Below are 20,259 nucleotides of genomic sequence, written 5' to 3' on the forward strand. Positions count from 1 at the left end.
ATCTTGGACAAATAATGAATTGGTTTTAATCTGGTTTGTTAATGTTAATTAACTGCCTTTGAACTGTTGAATTGCACGGCCTTTTAAGGAGAAAACACCACATAATTCTTGCCCATTCACGTTACGGTTTGCTTTAAGCTATTATTTCAGCAGCTAAATACTTGAATGAGTGAGATTTTGTGAGTATTTGCCATGGGAAATGTAAATAACACAGTGCTAATCTTGGAATAATAGCACAATATTAGGTGGTGGTAGGTGGAACTACTTGAAATATGGCATGGGAATAGGCCCTTCAGCCCACGCCAACCATCGATCACCCGTTCACACTAGTTCACTATTATCTAACTTTACAGATAACCTACAAACCCGCACATCTTTGGGGTGTGGGAGGAATCCAGAGTACCCAGAGGAATCCCATGCAATCAAAGGAAGAACATGCAAACTCCACACAGACAACACCCGAGGTCAGGGTTGAACCTGCGTCTTTGGCACTGTGCGGCAGTGGCTCTACCAGCTGCAGCAACCAGCAGTGTCATACAGAGGGAAGTGGGGAGAACAAGAGTCTATACGCTGATATACATTGGATTTGGAAATGACAGGTATTTTGTGCTACCATGATCTATTTTCCTTAGAATAACATCATTTATTGTATTTTTTTTATTTTTATTGTTTTTGCATCTAAAGCTGCAGAATTTCATTATTCCAATTCATATCCTGTACTTTTGACAGATAAACACTCTTCACTTGAGTTGCAGCACTTGTCATCAAGGCAACGCATACAGCACAAAACAGTATGGCACAGACCGGGCTCTTCACCCACAATGGTTATGCCCAACACCATGCCAAGTTAAACTAATCTCATCTGCCTGTTCAAGTCCATATCCCTCTATTCCCTGTACTTCCAAGTGCCTATCTTAAAGCTTCTAATACTCCACTATCGTATTTACCTCCATCACCACCCACCCCACCCAGGCCCCCGCCACTCTCTGTGTAAAATACTTGCCCCGCATATCTCCATTAAACCTTCCCCCTCTCACCTTATACTGTAACTATGCCCTCAAGTGTTGGACATTTCCACTTTGGGAAAAAGGTTCTGACTGTCTACCCTGTCTATGACTCTTATAATTATATATACTAATATTTGACCTGGAGTAACTCAACAGGTCTGGCAGCATCGCTGGAGAACATGGATAGGTGACTTTTGGGGTCAGGAAGCTTCTTCAGACTCAAGAAACATCACCAATCCATGTTCTCCAGAGATGCTTCCTGAGTTACTCTGTGTCTTTGTTAGTAAAACTAGCATCTGCAGTTCTTTGTGTATATAATGGCATCAAGCAATGTTGGTAAGAGTGGTGTCAATGGGCAATATGGTGGTGCATCAGTTACTGTTGCTGCCGAACACCTTTGGGAACCTAGATTTGCTCCTGCCCTTGCGTGCTGTCTGTGAGGAATTGGCATGTTCTCCCTGTTATCGCACGGGCTTCTTTCAAGTGCTCCGGTTTCCTTCCATATCACAGTGATATGATGATAGATTAATTGGCCACAGTAAATCTCAAATTCATGCCAAAGCAACATCAAAGGGAAAATGATGATAAACAAGTAAATACAACGACAGCTGCATTCCGCATCAATTATTTCCAGCAATTGTGCATTGAGTGAAAGATGGCAAACAGATTCACACAGATCAAAGTTTGAAAAGGCCGTGCATATTTTGTACCCTTGAACAAGAGAAGCTTCTGGAACGTCATCAAACAGAAACTGACAGCAAAACACACAAACAGATCTCATGGACATCAAATGCATGTCGGGCGGCCTCTGCAGTAATCTGTGCTGGGTCAAACCGCACAATACACTCACGGGATGGCTCTAGTAGCTTTAGTTTTAGTTTCATTTAGAGATACAGCATGGAAACAGGCCCTTCAGCCCACTGACCAGCAAACATCCCCCTACTCCCTTGGGTCTCTGGCCCTCTAAAGCTGCAACTCTACCATTGCCCAACCATGCTGCCCTTAGCTAGTGAGACACCCTACCCAGCCCTGTCCCTCCCACACACACACACACACACTCGGGCTATCACAGCAGCCCCTGAATGTAATTGAATGTCATTGTAATTCATTGCACAGATACAGGCCCTTCAGCCCACCATGTCCATCAAGAGTCAAGAGTGTTTTAACGTCATATGTACCGAAACAGAAGAAGAAATTCTCACCTGAGGCTGCACAACAGGTTTGTAAACACAGTATTTAATGGACCATATAATAAACGTGCATAAAAAAAAGTTAAATAAATAGAAAACCCAACATGGTGCAATAAAAAAAACACAAAGCCTGAAGTCCCTAGTGCAACCAAGGTAGATCATAAAAGAAATGCTGGAGCAACTCAGCTAGATCAGGCAGCATTGCTGGAGAACATGGAAAGGTGAAGTTTCAGGTCAGGACCATTCTTCAGACTGATGGAGTCCGATGCTTCAGTCTAAAAAAGGGTCTCGACCCGAAACGTCACCTATCCATATTCTCCAACGATGCTGCTTGACCTGCTGAGTTACTCCAGCACTTTGTGTTCTTTTGTGCAAACCAGCATTTGCAGTTCCTTGATTCTACAAGGTAGTTCGTACTTTAGTTGGAGTTCCTTGTGTTCAATAGCCTGATGGTTGTACGGAAGAAGCTGCTCCTGTACCTGGATGGTTACAGTTTTCTGACTGAATCAGTCTGAAGAAGGGTCTCGACCCGAAACGTCACCCATTCCTCTCCAGACACGCTGCCTGTCCCACTGAGTTACTCCAGCATTTTATGTCTACCTACAGTTTTCTGACTCCACTTCTTCCCATGCCAACCTATTTGGCCATTGACTCTAACTCCATTCGAAATTAGATTTGAAAATTCAGTACACAATAGTTTAAAAAATGGAGCTGGTTTTTAAGTCTGATTCTAGTAGTGGGGATGGAGCTTGAAAAGAGGTGGGAGCAGGACAAGAGGCAGATATGATAATGATATTTAAAACATGTTTGGTTAGGTTTAGATTTACTATTGTCATGTGCATCAAGGATCATTGAAAAGCTTTGTTTTGCATGCTATCGAAACAGATTAGATTATATAATGCATAAATACAATCAAGTCAAAAGTCAAATACAAAGGGGATGATACAGAGTGCAGATTATAGTTCTCAACATTAGAGTTATACAGCATGAAAACAGGCCCTTCGGCCCAGCTTGCCCACAGTGACCAACATGCCCCATCAGCACTAGTCCCACCTGCCTGTGTTTGGCCCACATCCTTCTAAACATGTCCTATCCATGTACCTGTCCAAATGCTTCTTAAAAGCGATAGTACCTGCCTCAACAATTTCCTCTGGCAGCTAACTCAATACACACTTGGTGTAAAAAAAAATTGCCCCACAGGTTCTTAAACCCATGTTCTCTAGTTATGCAGTGTAGCACATCAGTTCCAGAGACAAAGTCCAATGTCCGCAATGGGACAGAGGTGACTGGGACAGGGAATGGAGGGATATGGTTCATGTGCAGGCAGAGATTTGTTTCTCTTGGTATCATGTTCAGCACGGACATTGTGGGCTGAAGGGCCTGTTCCTGTACTGTACTATTCTACATTCTTAGTTTTCAAACCATATCCCAAGGACTAAAGCGAGTCAGCATTCAGAAACATTTCTTGCTTCCTCGTGCTCCAGATTCATTTAAACACCACTCAGCTCTGACTCACTTTGCACTGCGACTGGCAAGAGCACCCTTAAAACATTTTGTAACACTGCGATTTTTTTGTTTGGCATCCAGACAGATCCCAGGAGGAACTTTCTTTACAACTGAATCCGGATCTAAGTCAGGTCACGGTGCAATCCAAATGTGTTACTTATTAACTGCAGCCTGCAGGCTGAATGCTACTTCTACTCCTGCCATTCCTAAGCTCCAGTTTAGTGTTCAATGGTACTTTATTTCTCACATATGCACCAGCACAGTTAAATTCCTTTTGCAGATATTACACATGTGAGCGCCGCCCTTTTTGGTGCCACGATCCAAAGTCCAGTTGGCCCGTGCACTCGATGTACTGGGAGCAGTTCCCGCGAACCGACGTCCCTCTCCACTCCTTGCCCGGCCATCTCTGTGTCCAGGGGGCGTCTTCTGCAGCCGACCTTGAAGGCGCCGGGCCGGGGGCATTACCCCGGATCACCCTCCTCCCGGCCCACTCCTAGAGTCAGATGTTTCCAGTTCCCTCCCGACCCGGCTGACCACCGAGCCTTCGAGCGAGTTCCCCGGTCCTGACAAACCTTCGAGTGGGTTCCCAGTCCCGCTGAGCGACGAGCGCTCGGGCAGGCCCACGGTTACGTCCATCGATGAGCGGAGGTGGAGGGAGGTTAGGGCTGGCAGCCGGCTTGTTACTGTAGGGAGGGAGGGAGTCAGGAGACATGCGGGGTCGGACAAGACGCATGTGACGTGCCTTATTTTGGCAGGAAGGGAGCGTCTAATCGTGTGGGCAAGGCACATGGTCAGGTGGGTTCTGCAAGCAGGGCCATTCCATTTCAGTTGTATCCTAACTTTACTTTTAGCCTTTGCAGATACAGTGTGGAAACAGGCCATTCAGCCCACGGAGTCCATGCCCACCAGTGATAACTCGTACACAGGCACTATCCTACACAAAGAGACAATTTACAGAAGCCAATTAATCTACAAATCTGTACGTCTTTGGAATGTGGGAGGAAACCGGAACACCCGGAGAAACCCATGCGGTCACAGGGAGATCGTACAAACTCCGTACAGACAGCCCCTGTAGTCAGGATCAAGCCCGGGTCTCTGGCACTGTAAGGCAGCAACTCTACTGCTGTGTCACTGTGCTGCCCTTGATTTTGCAACCATGATCATTCCATTTCAATTGTATCTGAACTGTAAACAGGTTCAATGGAACATTATTTGTCACATGTACTGAAGTACAGTGAATTTTATTTTTGTATACAGTCCAGTACAAGTATCACTATACATAAGCACTTAGATACATCTTAGATAAGCATCCCGGATACAGTACAAGTGAAAGACATTCTTGCCATAGAGGGAGTACAGGGAAGGTTCACCAGACTGATTCCTGGGATGTCAGGAATTTCATATGAAGAAAGACTGGATAGACTCGGGTTGTACTCGCTAGAATTTAGAAGATTGAGGGGGGATCTTATAGAAACTTACAAAATTCTTAAGGGGTTGGACAGGCTAGATGCAGGAAGATTATTCCCGATGTTGGAGAAGTCCAGAACTAGGGGTCACAGTTTAAGGATAAGAGGGAAGTATTTTAAGACCGTTCTGAGAAAATCATTTTTTACATAGAGAGTGGTGAATCTGTGGAATTCTCTGCCACAGAAGGTAGAGGCCAGTTCATTGGCTATATTTAAGAGGGTGTTAGATGTGGCCCTTGTGGCTAAAGGGATCAGGGGGTATGGAGAGAAGGCAGGTACAGGATACTGAGTTGGATGATCAGCCATGATCATATTGAATGGCGGTGCAGGCTCGAAGGGCTGAGTGGCCTACTCCTGCATCTATTTTCGATGTTTCTATGAATAGGCCCTTTGCCCACAATGTCAGTGCTGAACATGATGCCAAGACCATTTCTTATCTACCAGCGCATAATCCATATCCCGCCATTCCCTGTAATATCTGTGTGCCTATCCAAAAAAGTCCCTTAAATGCCACGATCGTATCGGGCTCAACCACCACCCCCAACAGTGCGTTCCAGGCACCCATCGCCTTCTGTGTATACCCTGCACATCTTTAAACCTTGTCCCTCAAAGTGATGCCCTCTAGCATTTGATTTTCCAATGTTGGCAAAAAGGTTCTGAGTGTCAGATCAGATAATACCGCACATAGATACAATCAATTCAAACTCAAGTACAATAGATAGAGCAAAGGGGTAGATACCCAGTGCTGAATATAGTTCCAATAGCACATCAGTTCCATCGAAAAAGTCCTACATGCAAGGCCTCAGTACAAGAGACCCTGGTTCGAACCTGACCTCGTGTACTGTCTGTGTGGAGTTTGCATGTTCTCCCTGTGACCGCCTGAGTTTCCTCCGAGTGCTCCGGTTTCCTCTCACATCCTAAAGATGTGCAGGTTTGTAGGTTAATTGACTTCTGTAAATTAGGCATCCCTGGAGGGAGTGGACAGGCGGTTTATCGTGTCGTGACCCTTCTTCAGACTGAAGAGAGAGGTAAAGGTAGACACAAAACGCTGGAGTAACTCAGCAGGTCAGGCAGCACCTCTGGACAAAAGGAATAGGTGACATTTCAGGTCGAGACCCTTCTTCAGACTGAACGTCAGGGGAGAGTGAAACTAGAGATGTGAAAAGGTACAAACAACAAATCAGAGCCACCATTGATGACCCAGGAACGGTGGGACCCACAATGGCATTTCTTGCTACTTCTGTGAGCAGCTTGTAGAGGTGCAGCCACGGAGTAGCAGACACTAGAGGTCACAGCCTCAGAAACCTTTAGAAAGGAGATGAGGTGGAATTTCTTTAGTCAGAGGGTGGTGAATCAGTGGAATTCTTTGCCACAGACGCCTGTGGAGGACATTATTGGGTACTTTTAAGGCGGAGATTGACATTAGTGCAGGTGTCAGAGGTTTTATAGACAATTGGGGCAGGAGTAGGCCATTTGGCCCTTCGAGCCAGCACCGGCATTCAATGTGATCATGGCTGATCATCCCCAATCAGTACCCCGTTCCTGCCTTCTCCCTATATCCCCTGTAAGAGGATATCTGTAAGAGCCCTATCTAGCTCTCTCTTGAAAGTATCCAGAGAACCAGCCTCCACTGCCCTCTGAGGCAGAGGATTCCACAGACTCACAAACTCTGTGAGAAAAAGTGTTTCCTCATCTCCATACTAAATGGTTTACCCCTTATTCTTAAACTGTGGCCCCTGGTTCTGGACTCCCCCAACATCGAGAACATGTTTCCTGCCTCTAGCGCGTCCAAACACTTAACAATCTTATATGTTTCAATAAGATGCCCTCTCATCCTTCTAAACTCCAGAGTGTACAAGTCCATTCTCTCAGCATATGACAGTCACGCTATCCCAGGAATTAACCTTGTAAACCTACGCTGCACTCCCTCAATAGAAAGACGTTTGGAGAATGAGGTTGAGAGGAATTAAAGATAGATCAGCCATGATTGAATGGTGGAGTTGACTTGATGGGCCGAATGGCCTAATTCTGTTCCTATAACCTATGGACATCACCCAGAGCTCAACCCCACCTTGAATGCTCTCTGCGTGGAGTTTTACATTGAGTTTACTGCAATTTCCTCCCACATCCCAAAGGCAGGTTGGGAGGTTATTTGATCAATGCGATGATGGGAATGTGACGAGAAAAAAATATTTTTGGCCTGGAGCACCTGCTTCTGTGATGTATTTCTTTCTCGACACCAATGCACTCGATGTATGCTAAACATCCACGCATAAACTACTGCATCCAGAGTTCCCAACACTGCATCTGGCCTCTTGTACTTCGGCAAGACCACGTGTAGACTCAGAGACCGTTTTGCCAAACATGTGCGCTCGGTCCACCAAGGCCCACTGGTGGACCGAGCGCACATGTTGCTAGTTGCTAACCATTATGAAGCTTAGTCCAGTTCCCACACTGACCTTTCTGTCCATGGCCTCCTCCCTTGCCAGGATGAGGCCACACACAAACTGGAGGAACAGCACCCCATATTCCACTCGGGCAGCTTACAGCCAAGTGGTATGGAGGTTGAATTCTCCAATTTCAGGTAATCTCTAACAACCACCCCACCCTCCCCCTACCCTTTCTCCCCCATACTCCCCCCAAGCACTCACCACTCTCTCGGTTATAAAAAAAGCCGTGCCATGCGCATCATCTTTAAATTTGGCCCCTCTGTCCTTAAACTGTGGCCTATAGTCATTGAGATCTTTACCTGGGAAAAAGATTCTAAATGTCTACTTTATTTGTGCCTCACATTATTTTATACCCTTCTCTGAGGTCTCCCCTCAACCTCGGATACTCCAGAGAAAACAATTCAAATTTGTCCAACCGCAAAGTACAAAATCATATGAGGAATAGATTGGGTAAAAGCACAGTCTATTGCCCAGAGTAGGGGCGCGAGAAACCAGAGGACATCGGTTTATGATGAGGGGTGGTGGGTGTATAGAAAGAGCTGCAAGAGGAGATAGCTAAGGCAGGTACTATCAAAACGTTTAAGAAACATTTGGACAGGTACATGGATGGGATAGGTTAAGAGGGATATGGGACATACACTGGCAGCTGACACTAGTGTAGATGTTTCCACGCTGTATGACTGTAAAAAAAAACTGGTTAAGGCCAAAGTTGGACCCTTGAAGACTGAAAGGGGTGAATTTATTATGGGGAACAAGGAAATGGCAGAGCAGTTGAACAGGTACTTTGGATCCATCTTCACTAAGGAGAACACAAACAATCTCCCTGATGTACTAGTGGCCAGAGGATCTAGGGTGGCAGAGGAACTGAAGGAGATTCACATTAGGTAGGAAATGGTGTTGGGTAGACGGATGGGACTGAAGGCTGATAAATCCCCAGGACCTGATGGCCTGCATCCCAGGATACTTAAGGAAGTGGCTCTAGAAATCGTGGGTGCATTGGTGATCATTTTCCAATGTTCTATAGATTCAGGATCAGTTCCTGTGGATTGGAGGGTAGCTAATGTTATCTCACTCTTTAAGAAGGGCGGCAGAGACAAAACAGGAAGTTATAGACCAGTTAGCCTGACATCGATGGTGGGGAAGATGCTGGAGTAAATAATAAAAGGTGAAATAGCGGCACATTTGGATAGCAGTAGCAGGATCGGTCCGAGTCAGCATGGATTTACGAAGGGGAAATCATGCTTGACTAATCTTCTGGAATTTTTTGAGGATGTAACCAGGATAATGGACAAGGGAGAGCCAGTGGATGTAGTGTACCTGGACTATCAGTAAGCACTTGATAAGGTCCCACATTGGAGATTAGTGGGCAAAATTAGAGCACATGGTAAGGTGCTGACATGGATAGAAAATTGGTTGGCAGACAGGAAACAAAGGGTAGGAATTAACGTGTCCCTTTCAGAATGGCAGGCAGTGGCTAGTGGGGTACTGCAAGGCTCGCTGCTGGGACCGCAGCTATTTACAATATATATTAATGATTTGGATGAAGGGATTAAAAGTAACATTAGCAAATTTGCAGATGATACAAAGCTGGGTGGCAGTGTGAACTGTGAGGAGGTTGCTCTGAGGATGCAGGTTGATTTGGACAGGTTGGGTGAGTGGGCAGATGCATGGCAGATGCAGTTTAATGTGGATAAATGTGAGGTTATTGTGAGGAAGAGGTCTTTCAGCTCACAATGTCTGTATACAAACATGATGCCAAGTTAGACTAACCTCCTCTGTCTGTGCATGATCCATATCACTCCATTCCCTGAATATCTCAAAGTCCCTCTAAGACCACTATTGCCACTCTTCTGTACCCTCGCCAAAGCCTCCACATCCTGCCTGTAATGGGATGACGAGAACTGTACATAATTCTCAAATGCCGCCTTTATTAAGTGCAATAAAGCTGCAACACGATTTCCCGACTCTTGTATTCAGTGCCCTAACCACTGAAGGCAAGCAGACCATACACCTTCGCCACCACTGTATCTCCTTGTGTAGATGTCAAGCTGCGGATCCTAACCTCACATGTAGCGTCCGTCAAACACAACAATGTCGTTGAAGACAAAATAGCCTGCAGATGCTGCCATCCTGAAACAAAATCATTAACCAGAACAACTCAATGTATCAATCAGCATCTGTGGAGGCAAAAGATGATTTTCCACTGAAATAGTCTCAGAGTTGAAGAGTTGAATGGCAAAATGAATAAAATAAACCTGTATGTGTTGGCCTGGTCAAGACCTCCTTGCTGAGTTTCAATTTTAGTTTAAAAATAGAACTGCAGATGCTAGAAAAATCAAAGGTAGACAAAAATGCTGGAGAAACTCAGCGGGGGGGGCGGCATCTATGGAGCGAAGGAATAGGTGACGTTTCCGATCGAGACCTTCATTTTAGTTTAGTTTAGTTTAGAGATACAGCATGGAAATAGGACCTGCAGCCCAAAGAATCCACGCCGACCATTAGTCACCCGTTCACACTAGTTCTATGTTATCCCACTTTCCCATCCACTTCCTAGAAGTTAGCGTCAATTTTACAGAAGCAAATTGACCTACAAACCTGTAGGTTTTGGGGATGTGGGAGGACGCTGGAGCACCCGGAGGAAACCCACGTGGTCACAGGGAGAACGTGCAAACTCCACACACAGACAGCACCCGAGATCAGGATCGGACATTGGTCTCTGGCGCTGTGAGGCAGTGGGTCTACCTGCTGCACCGCAAATCATACTGCCCGAGTTATCCGAGCCAATGACGTGGGAAGTGAATATAGATCAGCCGTGATCGAATGGTGGAGCAGGCTCGAAGGGCTGAATGGCCTCCCTCATTCTGCCCCCATGTCTTATGATCTTATGGGAAGGAGACAAACAGAAGGGTAGTGTGCAACTTAGGATCTGTGACAAAACTTTTCTGAGAGCATCTTTAGCTGGTGCTACATTTAGGAGCTGTGTGTGCTTTTAAAAACAGTGCATTTAAAAAAGGGAAAAAAAAAATGTTTTTAATGACTTCATGACCTGTGTAATGTGCAACGATTGGGAAACTCCTTCTCAAAAGTCCCTTCTTCGGAACCCATGGTTGACCAAGCAAGAAGAGAGCAGATCGAAAGCTTAAAAGAGAAAATGCATGGGTGTCTCATAACCACTAACAAATCTACTTCCTTTGTGCTGCACTATTTCAAAACTTGGCGGTACAATGGCGCGGAGGTAGAGTTGCTGGTCGCTGGTCAGGGTGGACTCGGTGAGCTGAAGGGCCTGTTTCTACACTTTATCTCTGAAGTCTAAAGTCTAAGGAAACACCGTTTCAATTGTGGCCACTTCCACATTGCTGGAATGGCCTTGTCCAGCGCGGCGATCCCAGACCACAACGTGAAAACTACCAGCTGATCGTTTTTAGTAACGGCAATCCCAAGCAGGCACCCCACTCTGTTGTTGAAGTAGCTTTCAGGGATGTTTAGCTGAATGCAGAAACGGTGGCACAGTGGCGCAGTTAGTAGTGCTTCTGCATCACCGTGCCAGAGACCCGGGTTCGATCCTGACCTCAGATGCTCTGTGTGTGGGGCTTCCACTTTCACCCCATGAGTGTGGGTTTTCCCCAGGTGCTCAGGATTCCTCCCACACCCCAAAGACAAACAGGTTGGTAGGTTAATTAGCCCTAGTGTTTGGTTTAGTTTAGAGATACAGCGTTGAAACAGGCCATTTGGGTCACCAAGACCACGCCGACCAGCGATCACCTGTACACTAGTTCCAACCTGCACACTAGGGATAATTTACGTAAGCCAATTAACTTACAAGCCTGCACACCTTTGGAGAGTGGGAGGAAACCAGAGCACTCGGAGAAAACACACATGGTCACAGGGAGAATGTACAAACTCTGTACAGACACCACCCGTAGTCTGGATCAAACCCAGGTCCTTGGCACTGTGAGGCTGCAGTTTTACTGCTGAACCACCCTAATGTGCAAGGAATGGGTGTGAAAGTGAGAACATAGAACTAGTGCGATCTGGTGATCGCTGGTCGGTGAACTAGTGGAATCGGTGGCTGAAGGGCCTGTTTCCATGCTGTATCTCTAAACTGAACTCTGATTCAACAGCTTTAACTACACTGGAAAGGCCTGGTTGGTCTTGGTCGTGCAACCTTCTGAGCCAAAGACAACAGCGTTTTTCAGATCAAAGGTAGGGCTTAAGTCCGCATAACAATCTGGAGTTCTGCGGCACTTCATACATTTATACGCGAGTGTGATTAGACAAATATTGACACTGAATGAAGAAAGGATGTTTTAGTCAGGTGACAAAGCCGGAATCAAGAATCCGTTCGGTCCACAATGTCCATACTAACCCTCTGGAAACCAGTCCCTTCAGCCCACAACACCCATACTAGCGCTCCAGATAGCCGCCCCCCTGGTATTGCATTGGGGGACCAGCCCTCCCGTGTGATGTTTGGACCTGGATCGACAAGACACCGGCCCGGAGCAGTGGTGTTAGCGATTCCTCTCCACTCTGGCTCTAAGCCCGGGTCGCCACTGCTCTAGGCTGGTGTCCCATCAATCCAGGGCTGTCGGTTAACCCGGCAGGACAGGCAGAGTTGAGCTGGAGTTAGCGCTTCTTCTCCACGCTGGCTGTAAGCCTGGGCCACCACTGCCCTGGCCCAGTGTCCCATCACTCCAGGGTCACCCCGGGCATCTCCAGCCATCCCCAGACAGGGATGGGACACTCGGGAGGAATGGGGACAGTCCAGTAGCAATCCAACAGCGCTTGCAACGCCGGAGACCCGGGTTCCATCCTGACTACAGATGAAACGCAGGTCTGTTTCCATGCAGCAGTTCAGCTGCTGAAAATGTTTATCGCGAGTCACCTATGACCTGGGCATGCGCAGCCAGAATACCAAACTCGCTTATTGCATCTAGGATGAGTTGTTTACTTTGATGACTGGCAACAAGCATTTCCAGACTCTGGGTGCAAGGTGCATTTCGTTTTATCTCCCCCTGGTGCTTTAAGAGTGAAGAGGTTCTCTTGACTTTAGAGATACAGTGCGGAAACCCACACAACCTATAAACTTTGGAGTGTGGGAGGAAACCGGAGCACCCGGGAAAAACCCACGCGATCACAGGGAGAACGTACAAACTCCATACAGACAGCACCCATAATCAGGATCGACCCCAGATCTCCGTAATGCAGCGACTCTACTGCTGCGCCACCGTATGGCCCCTATTCTTTCCGCTGACTGGTTAGCACTGCACCTTGGTACACGTGACAATAAACTACACCAAACTAGCAATTCTGCCGGTCAAATCACAAGAGCTGACATTTCTGACATATTTTCCTTAGACTCTCGCAATCGCACATGATCTCCTATCGGACAGAACAGGCCCCCCTCTGCCTCAAGCTGTACAATCCACAGGGAGTATGATTGTTATCTGGTTCCAAAGAAGCAGTCAGGGTCAAAACAATTAATAGTCTTGTCAGTCGAGGAATGCTTCAGTCAATTTCCCAAAAGCCAAACACTAATTGCTGGAGTAATGGGCCTGTCCCACTTGTGCGTTATTTACGCGACATCATTTTTGCGTCACGACGCACGACGCGCGCGTTGTGACATCACGTGATGAGCGCATGGTGACGTAGGCAGTGACGCACGATCGCGCGTGGCACCCCAGGATTTTGGGATGTATAAAATCTACGCTCGCCATCTGCATGACGCGCAAATAACGCCCACTTGGGCGTTATTTGCGTGTCATGCAGATGGCGCGCGTAGATTTTATACATCCCAAAATCCTGGGGTGCCACGCGCGATCGTGCGTCACTGCCCAAGTGGGACAGGCCCTTTACTCAGCGGGACAGGCAGCATCCCTGGATAGAAGAAATGGGTGATATTTCGGTTCAAGACCCTTCATCAGACTCCAAACGTCGCCCATTCCTTCTATCCAGAGATGCTGCCTGTCCCGCTGAGCTTCTCCAGCATTTTATGTCTATCTTCGGTTTAAATCAGCATCTGCAGTTCCTTCGTACACAGTCAACATTCCCAGTTGGTCCATAACTCACGGCAACTCCCAGAACAGGGTGACGAACGTGGAAGAGATCAATTGAGATTCCCGTTCTCAATTGTCATTAGTTTGTGATTACAGCCACCTTGGTTTTAGATGATTCAGAAGCACTGCTCCTCAGTGCAACAATAACAAGTCTCTGGTGAACATCTGTACTTTTACAAAGGATGTTTATCAAGAGTCCAGACTGTTTAATTGTCACATGTACCAAAACGGAACAATGACATTCTTATTTACAGTAGCATAACTCTGTATTCAATAGATAATATCTTAATACAACCAAAAGATGTTCACTAAATTAAAAAAAAACAATATTAGTGCAAAACAAAAGCCCAAAGGCCCTAGTGCGACCAAGACAGTTCATAGTTACAGGTTAGTTCATGTTGGTAGTGTTCAATAGCCTGATGGTTGTTGGGTAGAAGGTGCTCCTGAACCTAGACATTATGTTTTTCAGGCTCCTGTACTTTCTTCCCAATGGTAGGAGTGAAAGGAGAGCGGGGCCAGTGAGGTGTAGGTCGGTGGTGATACTGGCTGCCTTTTTTAAGGCAGAGTTTCCTGTAGATCCCTTAGCTCGCCATCCATAGCCAATCATTTCACTGAAAACGACACACTAGTTTGGCAGCTGATCTTCTATGGACTGTGTCTTTGACTGCACAATGGACTTTGTTTTTTGCACAATTGTGGTCAAATAGTATTATGAATGTTAACTAATTTATTTTTTCTGATTATTACACATTAACTGTATATTTTTAGTTTACGGTCATTTAAATGTCATATGTGCAGACAACAGAACAATGACATTTTTACTTGTAAGAATTTGAGCACTACTTACTTGTAAGAATTTAATTGATCCGTTTAGAGATACACGCGGAAACATGCCTTTCGGCCTACCGTGAAAGCACGTACCACCAGTTGAATCCTTGCTGTTCTCAAACTCTCGAATGCTAAAGATGAATTCCTGATCTTCCAATCAACCTTGTTGCAGCCCTTGCACTTTTTTTAAATCTGCACTTTCTCTGCTGCTGTAACACTGTGTTGTGCACTCTGTTCATCTTCTACTTTGCACTACCTAATGCACTCAAATATGTTTTTTGTTGTATTGCGGGTACATGCATCAATAATAAGAATGTGCAAACTCTGTAAATACAGCACCCAAGGTCAAGATCGTACCTGGGTGTCTGACGTTGTGAAGCAGCAACTCTACCGTTGCACCACCGTGCTGTCTGTGATGACGTTCTTGGGGCAGGATTGGTTGACTTCCATCTATGAAGCCATCTTCCTTGGTGCAAAGTGAGACTTCGACCACCTGAATGCTTTCCCCTTGAAGTACGTTGACTTACCAGGGCTTTTTGATGCCAACTTACTCAAGGGCTGCCTTGACTTCAGGGACAAAATCATCCACATCTCACCTTGGGATGTTATATGATCTCAAATGGTCTCATGCATTTTATATTATTTCACATAGAATGTCGAATCCATTGGGATGCATCACAGCTTGGTTTGGCAACAGCTCTGCTCTCAAAGACCGCAAGAAATTGCAGGGAGCTGTAGATGTAGCCCATTCCATCACAAAAACCAGTCACCCTTCCATCTACTCCATCTATACTTCACGCTGCTTTGGAGAAACAGCCATAAAATCAAGGAGCACACATTCTGGTCATTCCCTCTTCTCCCTTCTCCTGATGGGCAGAAGATACAAACAGTAGTGCAGCAGTAGAGTTGCTGCCTTATAGTACCAGAGACCTGGGTTCCATCCTGACTATGGGTGCTGTCTGCATGAAATTTGTAAGTGTTCCTTAAGACCGCGTGGGTTTTCTCCGGTGCTCCGGTTTCCTTCAACACTCCAAAGACGTACAGCTTTATAGGTTAATTGGCTTTGGTAAAGATTGTAAATTGTCCCTACCGTGTAGGATATTGCTAATGTACGGGGATTGTTGGTCAGTGCGGACTTGGTGGGCTGAAGAGCCTGTTTCTGCGCTGTATCTCTAAGCTAAACTAAACCAAAAGCTTGAAAGCACATTCCACCCAATTCAAGAACAGCTGCTGTTGTCAAACTCTCCAATGGACCTATCAAGCTAAAGATAAATACCCAATCTTCCAATCAACCTTGTTGCAGCCCTTGCACTTTTTAAAAACAAATCTACACTTTCTCTGTAGCTGTAACACTATATTGTGTACTGTGTTCATCTTCTCCTTTGCACTACCCGATGTACTCAAATATGTGTTTCACTGTATCTTGTGTACATGCATCAATAATAAACTTGTACCGATGCCAATAATGATTTGGCTGGAAACCAGCTTTGATGTTGATAGGATCTCAGAAAGCAGAGATTTTGTTTCTTATGATTCATAAAGACTTGGAGGAAGTCATCTGGCCCAAGTTGAGCGGGAAAAGTAGATCAACCATGATCGAATGGGGAGAGCAGACTCGACGGGCAGATTGGACTATTTCTGCACCTACGTTTTAAGGATTTACGGCCCACTGAGTTTGTGCTATCATTCAGAGTTACCTCATCAATCCTATTCCTCTCCTAATTCCATGTAGTCTGATCTATCACACAATCCCTCACCCGCCAATTCTCCCACCAGCCCAACTACATTCGGTGCAATTTACAATGGCAAATTAACCTAGAAACTGGCAAGTCTGTAGATGTGAGAGGAAGCTGGGGCACCGGGGGGGTAAAACCACAGACTGTGTGAGAACGTGCAAACTCCACACAGACAAATGGATCACCCTGTCTTCACGCATCGCATCCTACAGCGTGGAAATGTCCCCTAAACTTGTCCTATCCATGTACCTGTCTGATTGCTTCTTAAACGTTGCGATAGTCCCTGCCTTAACTACCCCATCTGGCAGCTCGTTCCATACACCCACCACCTGTGTGAAACTAAGGATTTGGGATTTTTTATTTGCATCAGTATTGTGGTTATTGATCCAGTCAGCAGAAAGACTATACATGATTACAGTCAAGTTGTCCACAGTGTATAGATACAGGATAAAGGGAATGACATTTTGTGCAAGATGAAGAACCCAACGTGTTTTATTGTAATATGTACAGAAATAGAATAATGAAATTCTTACTTTCAGCAGCACAACAGATATGCAAATATAGTACTCTGAAAACCCCTAGTAAACAACAAAAAATGTTCAATGAAGACCGATTAAAGATAGTTCGATGGTCTCCAATGAGATATTTCTTGATTAGTATGGGTGTCAGTCAGAGGCTATGGGGAATAGGTAGAAGAATTGGGTTAAGAGGGAGAGATAGATCAGCCATGATTGAATGGTGGAATAGGCTTGATGGGCCAAATGGCCTAATTCTACTCCCATCACTTATGATAGATAGTAGGTCAGGGCCACTCTCTAGTTAGTGACAATTTAATGTATAATAATCTAGTCACGCCCACTCTTTAGTTCAGTTGCCTGATACCAGACATTTATAACAGGATTTATTGATTTTGTGTTTAAGAAGGAACTGCAGATGCTGGAGAATCGAAGGTTACACAAAAAAGCTGGAGAAACTCAGCGGATGCAGCAGCATCTATGGAGCGAAGGAAATAGGCAACATTTCGGGCCGAAACCCTTGGGTTTCGGCCCGAAACGTTGCCTATTCCTTCGCTCCATAGATGCTGCTGCACCCGCTGAGTTTCTCCAGCTTTTTTGTGTAATCTTTATTGATTTTGTGTTTATTATACATTACATGTGTGCATTGTGTTTACAGGCCTATAGTGCTGCAGCTAATAACAATTCCATTGTTCCTTTTGGCACATATGACAATTAAACACTCTTGATTCTTAATTCTTGAAATCATGTTTTTTCCATGGAACCTGTGTATAGATTGTAAACACTAGAATTGATTTCTGGTGAAATAACTTCACTTTTTCCCCCCCCCCCCCCCCAACAGTGGCATTTGCTGAAGTGTATTTGTATTAAAACAAGCCTGCATATACACACACACATATTATATTTATATATAACATATATTATATTATATATATATATATATAAAATCTGTTTTGCAAGATAGAACCGGTCTGAATAAGGGTCTCGACCCGAAACTTCACCCATTCCTACTATCCAGAGATGCTGCCTGTCCCGCTGAGTTACTCCAGCATTTTGCATCCATCTTCGGTTTAAACCAGCATCTGCAGTTCCTTCCTACACACCAGTGAACAATCCTTCGCCGGGCTCACTGTGAATTGTACGGATTACGAACAATTGCTGCGTGCTCGATCTTAATTTTAATGCCACGTTACAGTTTGGCTAGACGTTCCCAAAGATGAGAAGGAGCACTTCTGCAATAATAATGCTTCCGACTGCAGAATCTGTTTCACGAGATAGAGTGCTGGTTCTCGAGTTTGCTTTTACGCCGGTGAGACCGTGTGAATGTGAGAGAGAGTGAGAGATACTCCGTTCGTCCCCAGCTCCCCCGGAATTAAGGTTTTAAAAATCTTCAAATAAATCGACAATTATACAGGATCCCCACCTGCAAGAGTTCTGGTCGACGCTCCACACATGTGGTAGCGTCTAACACGGAAATGCTAACCTGCTTCTCTCACCCCCCCTACACACACACCCCACTCCACCCTCTCTGTCCTTCTCTCTCCTAGAGAGACCCGTTTCTCCAGCCCGCGGGATCGCAGTGGATTCAACGTGTACTTACATTTGCTTCCTTCATAAGGAATCTTGGTGTTTTTCTCCTCTCTCTCCTTCCACAATGATCCAGTTAACTGAATCCAGACAGTTGTGTGTGCATGTTGTCCAGAGTGGGTGCCGGTGGCGTGAACCAGAACTCTCCACCCCAGAATGGGGGTTTTAAAAACTATTATATATATATTTGAAAAACAATGTTTTTTTTTAAAGAGGGGCAGTTTTCTTGCAGAGATTGAGAACAGGCACGCCTTGCTGGCAAAGCAATGTCACTGATTTCCAGTGAGATATGACATAAGAGTTCCATGTAAGTTATTTCTACCTTCTCATTCTAAGACATGCACACAGGACCTTGTCCAAGGTTCCAGCTCTCAGTTCCAGGTATATTAAAAAAAAACACAGCAGGCAGCCGGTACACTGCGTGCCTCTACACTTCTTCCCAGCTCAGCAGTTCGAGTCGCTTGGCTCTCGCTCACCGAGTTTGTTGAGATTGGACTTTGAAACTTGTTTGGAGTCTTGTGGCGCCGGCCAGTTCTCTGCGGGAGATTAAAGCACAAGCATCAGGGGAGGAGGAAAGAAAAAGGACTCGCGGTTAATGCAGACGTAAGCTCCTCCCCCCTCTTTACACACACGAAAAAGCATCCCGGCCAATGGTAAAACCTCCCTCCCTCTTTCCCCTTGGCGAGTCAGTGAGAACTTGTATACAGTGAGATCCCACACAGGGTAGGTAGTCATTCCAATCTCCGTCCCTTCCTCTATCCCTTCCACCCTCTCTCTCCCTCCCTCCCTCCATCCATCCATCCACCCCTCCATTCCCACATGCACCCGTTGCTCAAGTTCAGAAGAATGAATTGGGGAATATCAATGAAACCTACCAGATAATGAAATACCTAGAGTGGACCTGGACATTTTACTGAAATGCAGGCAAAAATAGAGTGTAGCTGTAATAAGGAACCGTTGACTATCGATGTTTCCAGCAGTGGGAGAGCCAAGGACCAGATGGCACAGCCTCAAGAATAAAAGGGCATACCTTTAGATTGAAGACCAGGAGTCATTTATTTAGCTAGAGGGTGGTGAATCTGTTGAATTCATTGCCACAGACAGCTGTGGAGGCCAAGTCATTGGGTATTGGTAGGTTCTTGATTAGGAAGGGTTGTCAAATGTCATGGGGATAAGGCAGGAGAATGGGGTTGGGATGAGAAAAACAGGTCAGCCATGATTGAATGACGGAGTAGACCTGTTGGGCAGAATGGCCTAATTCTGTTCCTTTGTCTCATGTCCTTGGCTTCCTCCATTGTTAAGTGCCAGCACCTCATATTCAACCTTTGCAAACTATAAGCCCAACACTGAACTCTCTAATTTCAGGTAAACTTGCTGTTCTGTACTGTAGTTTTTGCACAATCTGCAGGCATTGCCACTTTCATTTCACTGCACATGTTGTACATGTATGTGACAAATAAAGTTGACTCGACTTGACTTTCCCCTGTGTCCCTCGATCCACTCTGTTCCCCCACACATACCCTTCTTTCCCACATCACCCCATCCCCTTCCCACCCACCTTCTTCCCCACCCTCTTTAGCGCAGCGGGTAGTGCTTTAGCCTCACAGCGCCAGAGACCTGGGTTAGATCCCAAACTCGGGTGCTGTCTGTGTTTGCACATTCTCCCAGTCTGAAGAAGGGTCTTGATCCGAAACATCACCCATTCCTTCGTTCCACAGATGCTGCCTCACCTGCTGAGTTTCTCCAGCATTTTAGTCGACCTTCGATTTTTCCAGCATCTGCAGATCTTAAACAACCCCCTGTGACTGCATGGGTTTCCTCTGAGTGCTCTGGTTTCCTCCCACATTACAAAGATGTGCAGGTTTGTAAGTTAATTGGCCCTCTGTAAATTGCCCACGAGTGTGTAGAATCTGAATCTGAG

At 45.7% G+C, this 20,259-nt stretch overlaps 1 protein-coding gene across 2 annotated transcripts in view; it reads right to left on the reverse strand.

Annotated features, from left to right (window-relative positions):
- kitlga (kit ligand a) overlaps positions 1-18,948 on the reverse strand; it is a 58,561-nt gene extending 39,613 nt beyond the window's left edge. Inside the window, exon 1 of one of the 2 annotated variants that reach the window (XM_055650604.1) lies at positions 18,352-18,948. In XM_055650604.1, the coding sequence (XP_055506579.1) occupies positions 18,352-18,366 (15 nt within the window). In that variant the 5' untranslated portion in view covers positions 18,367-18,948. The remainder of the gene's footprint in view (positions 1-18,351) is intronic. The other variant, XM_055650605.1, reaches the window with a different exon arrangement.
- Positions 18,949-20,259: the final 1,311 nt, after the last annotated feature.

This window comes from Leucoraja erinacea, chromosome 19 (assembly GCF_028641065.1).
Source record: "Leucoraja erinacea ecotype New England chromosome 19, Leri_hhj_1, whole genome shotgun sequence".
In the NCBI taxonomy this organism is placed as follows: Eukaryota; Metazoa; Chordata; class Chondrichthyes; order Rajiformes; family Rajidae; genus Leucoraja; species Leucoraja erinaceus.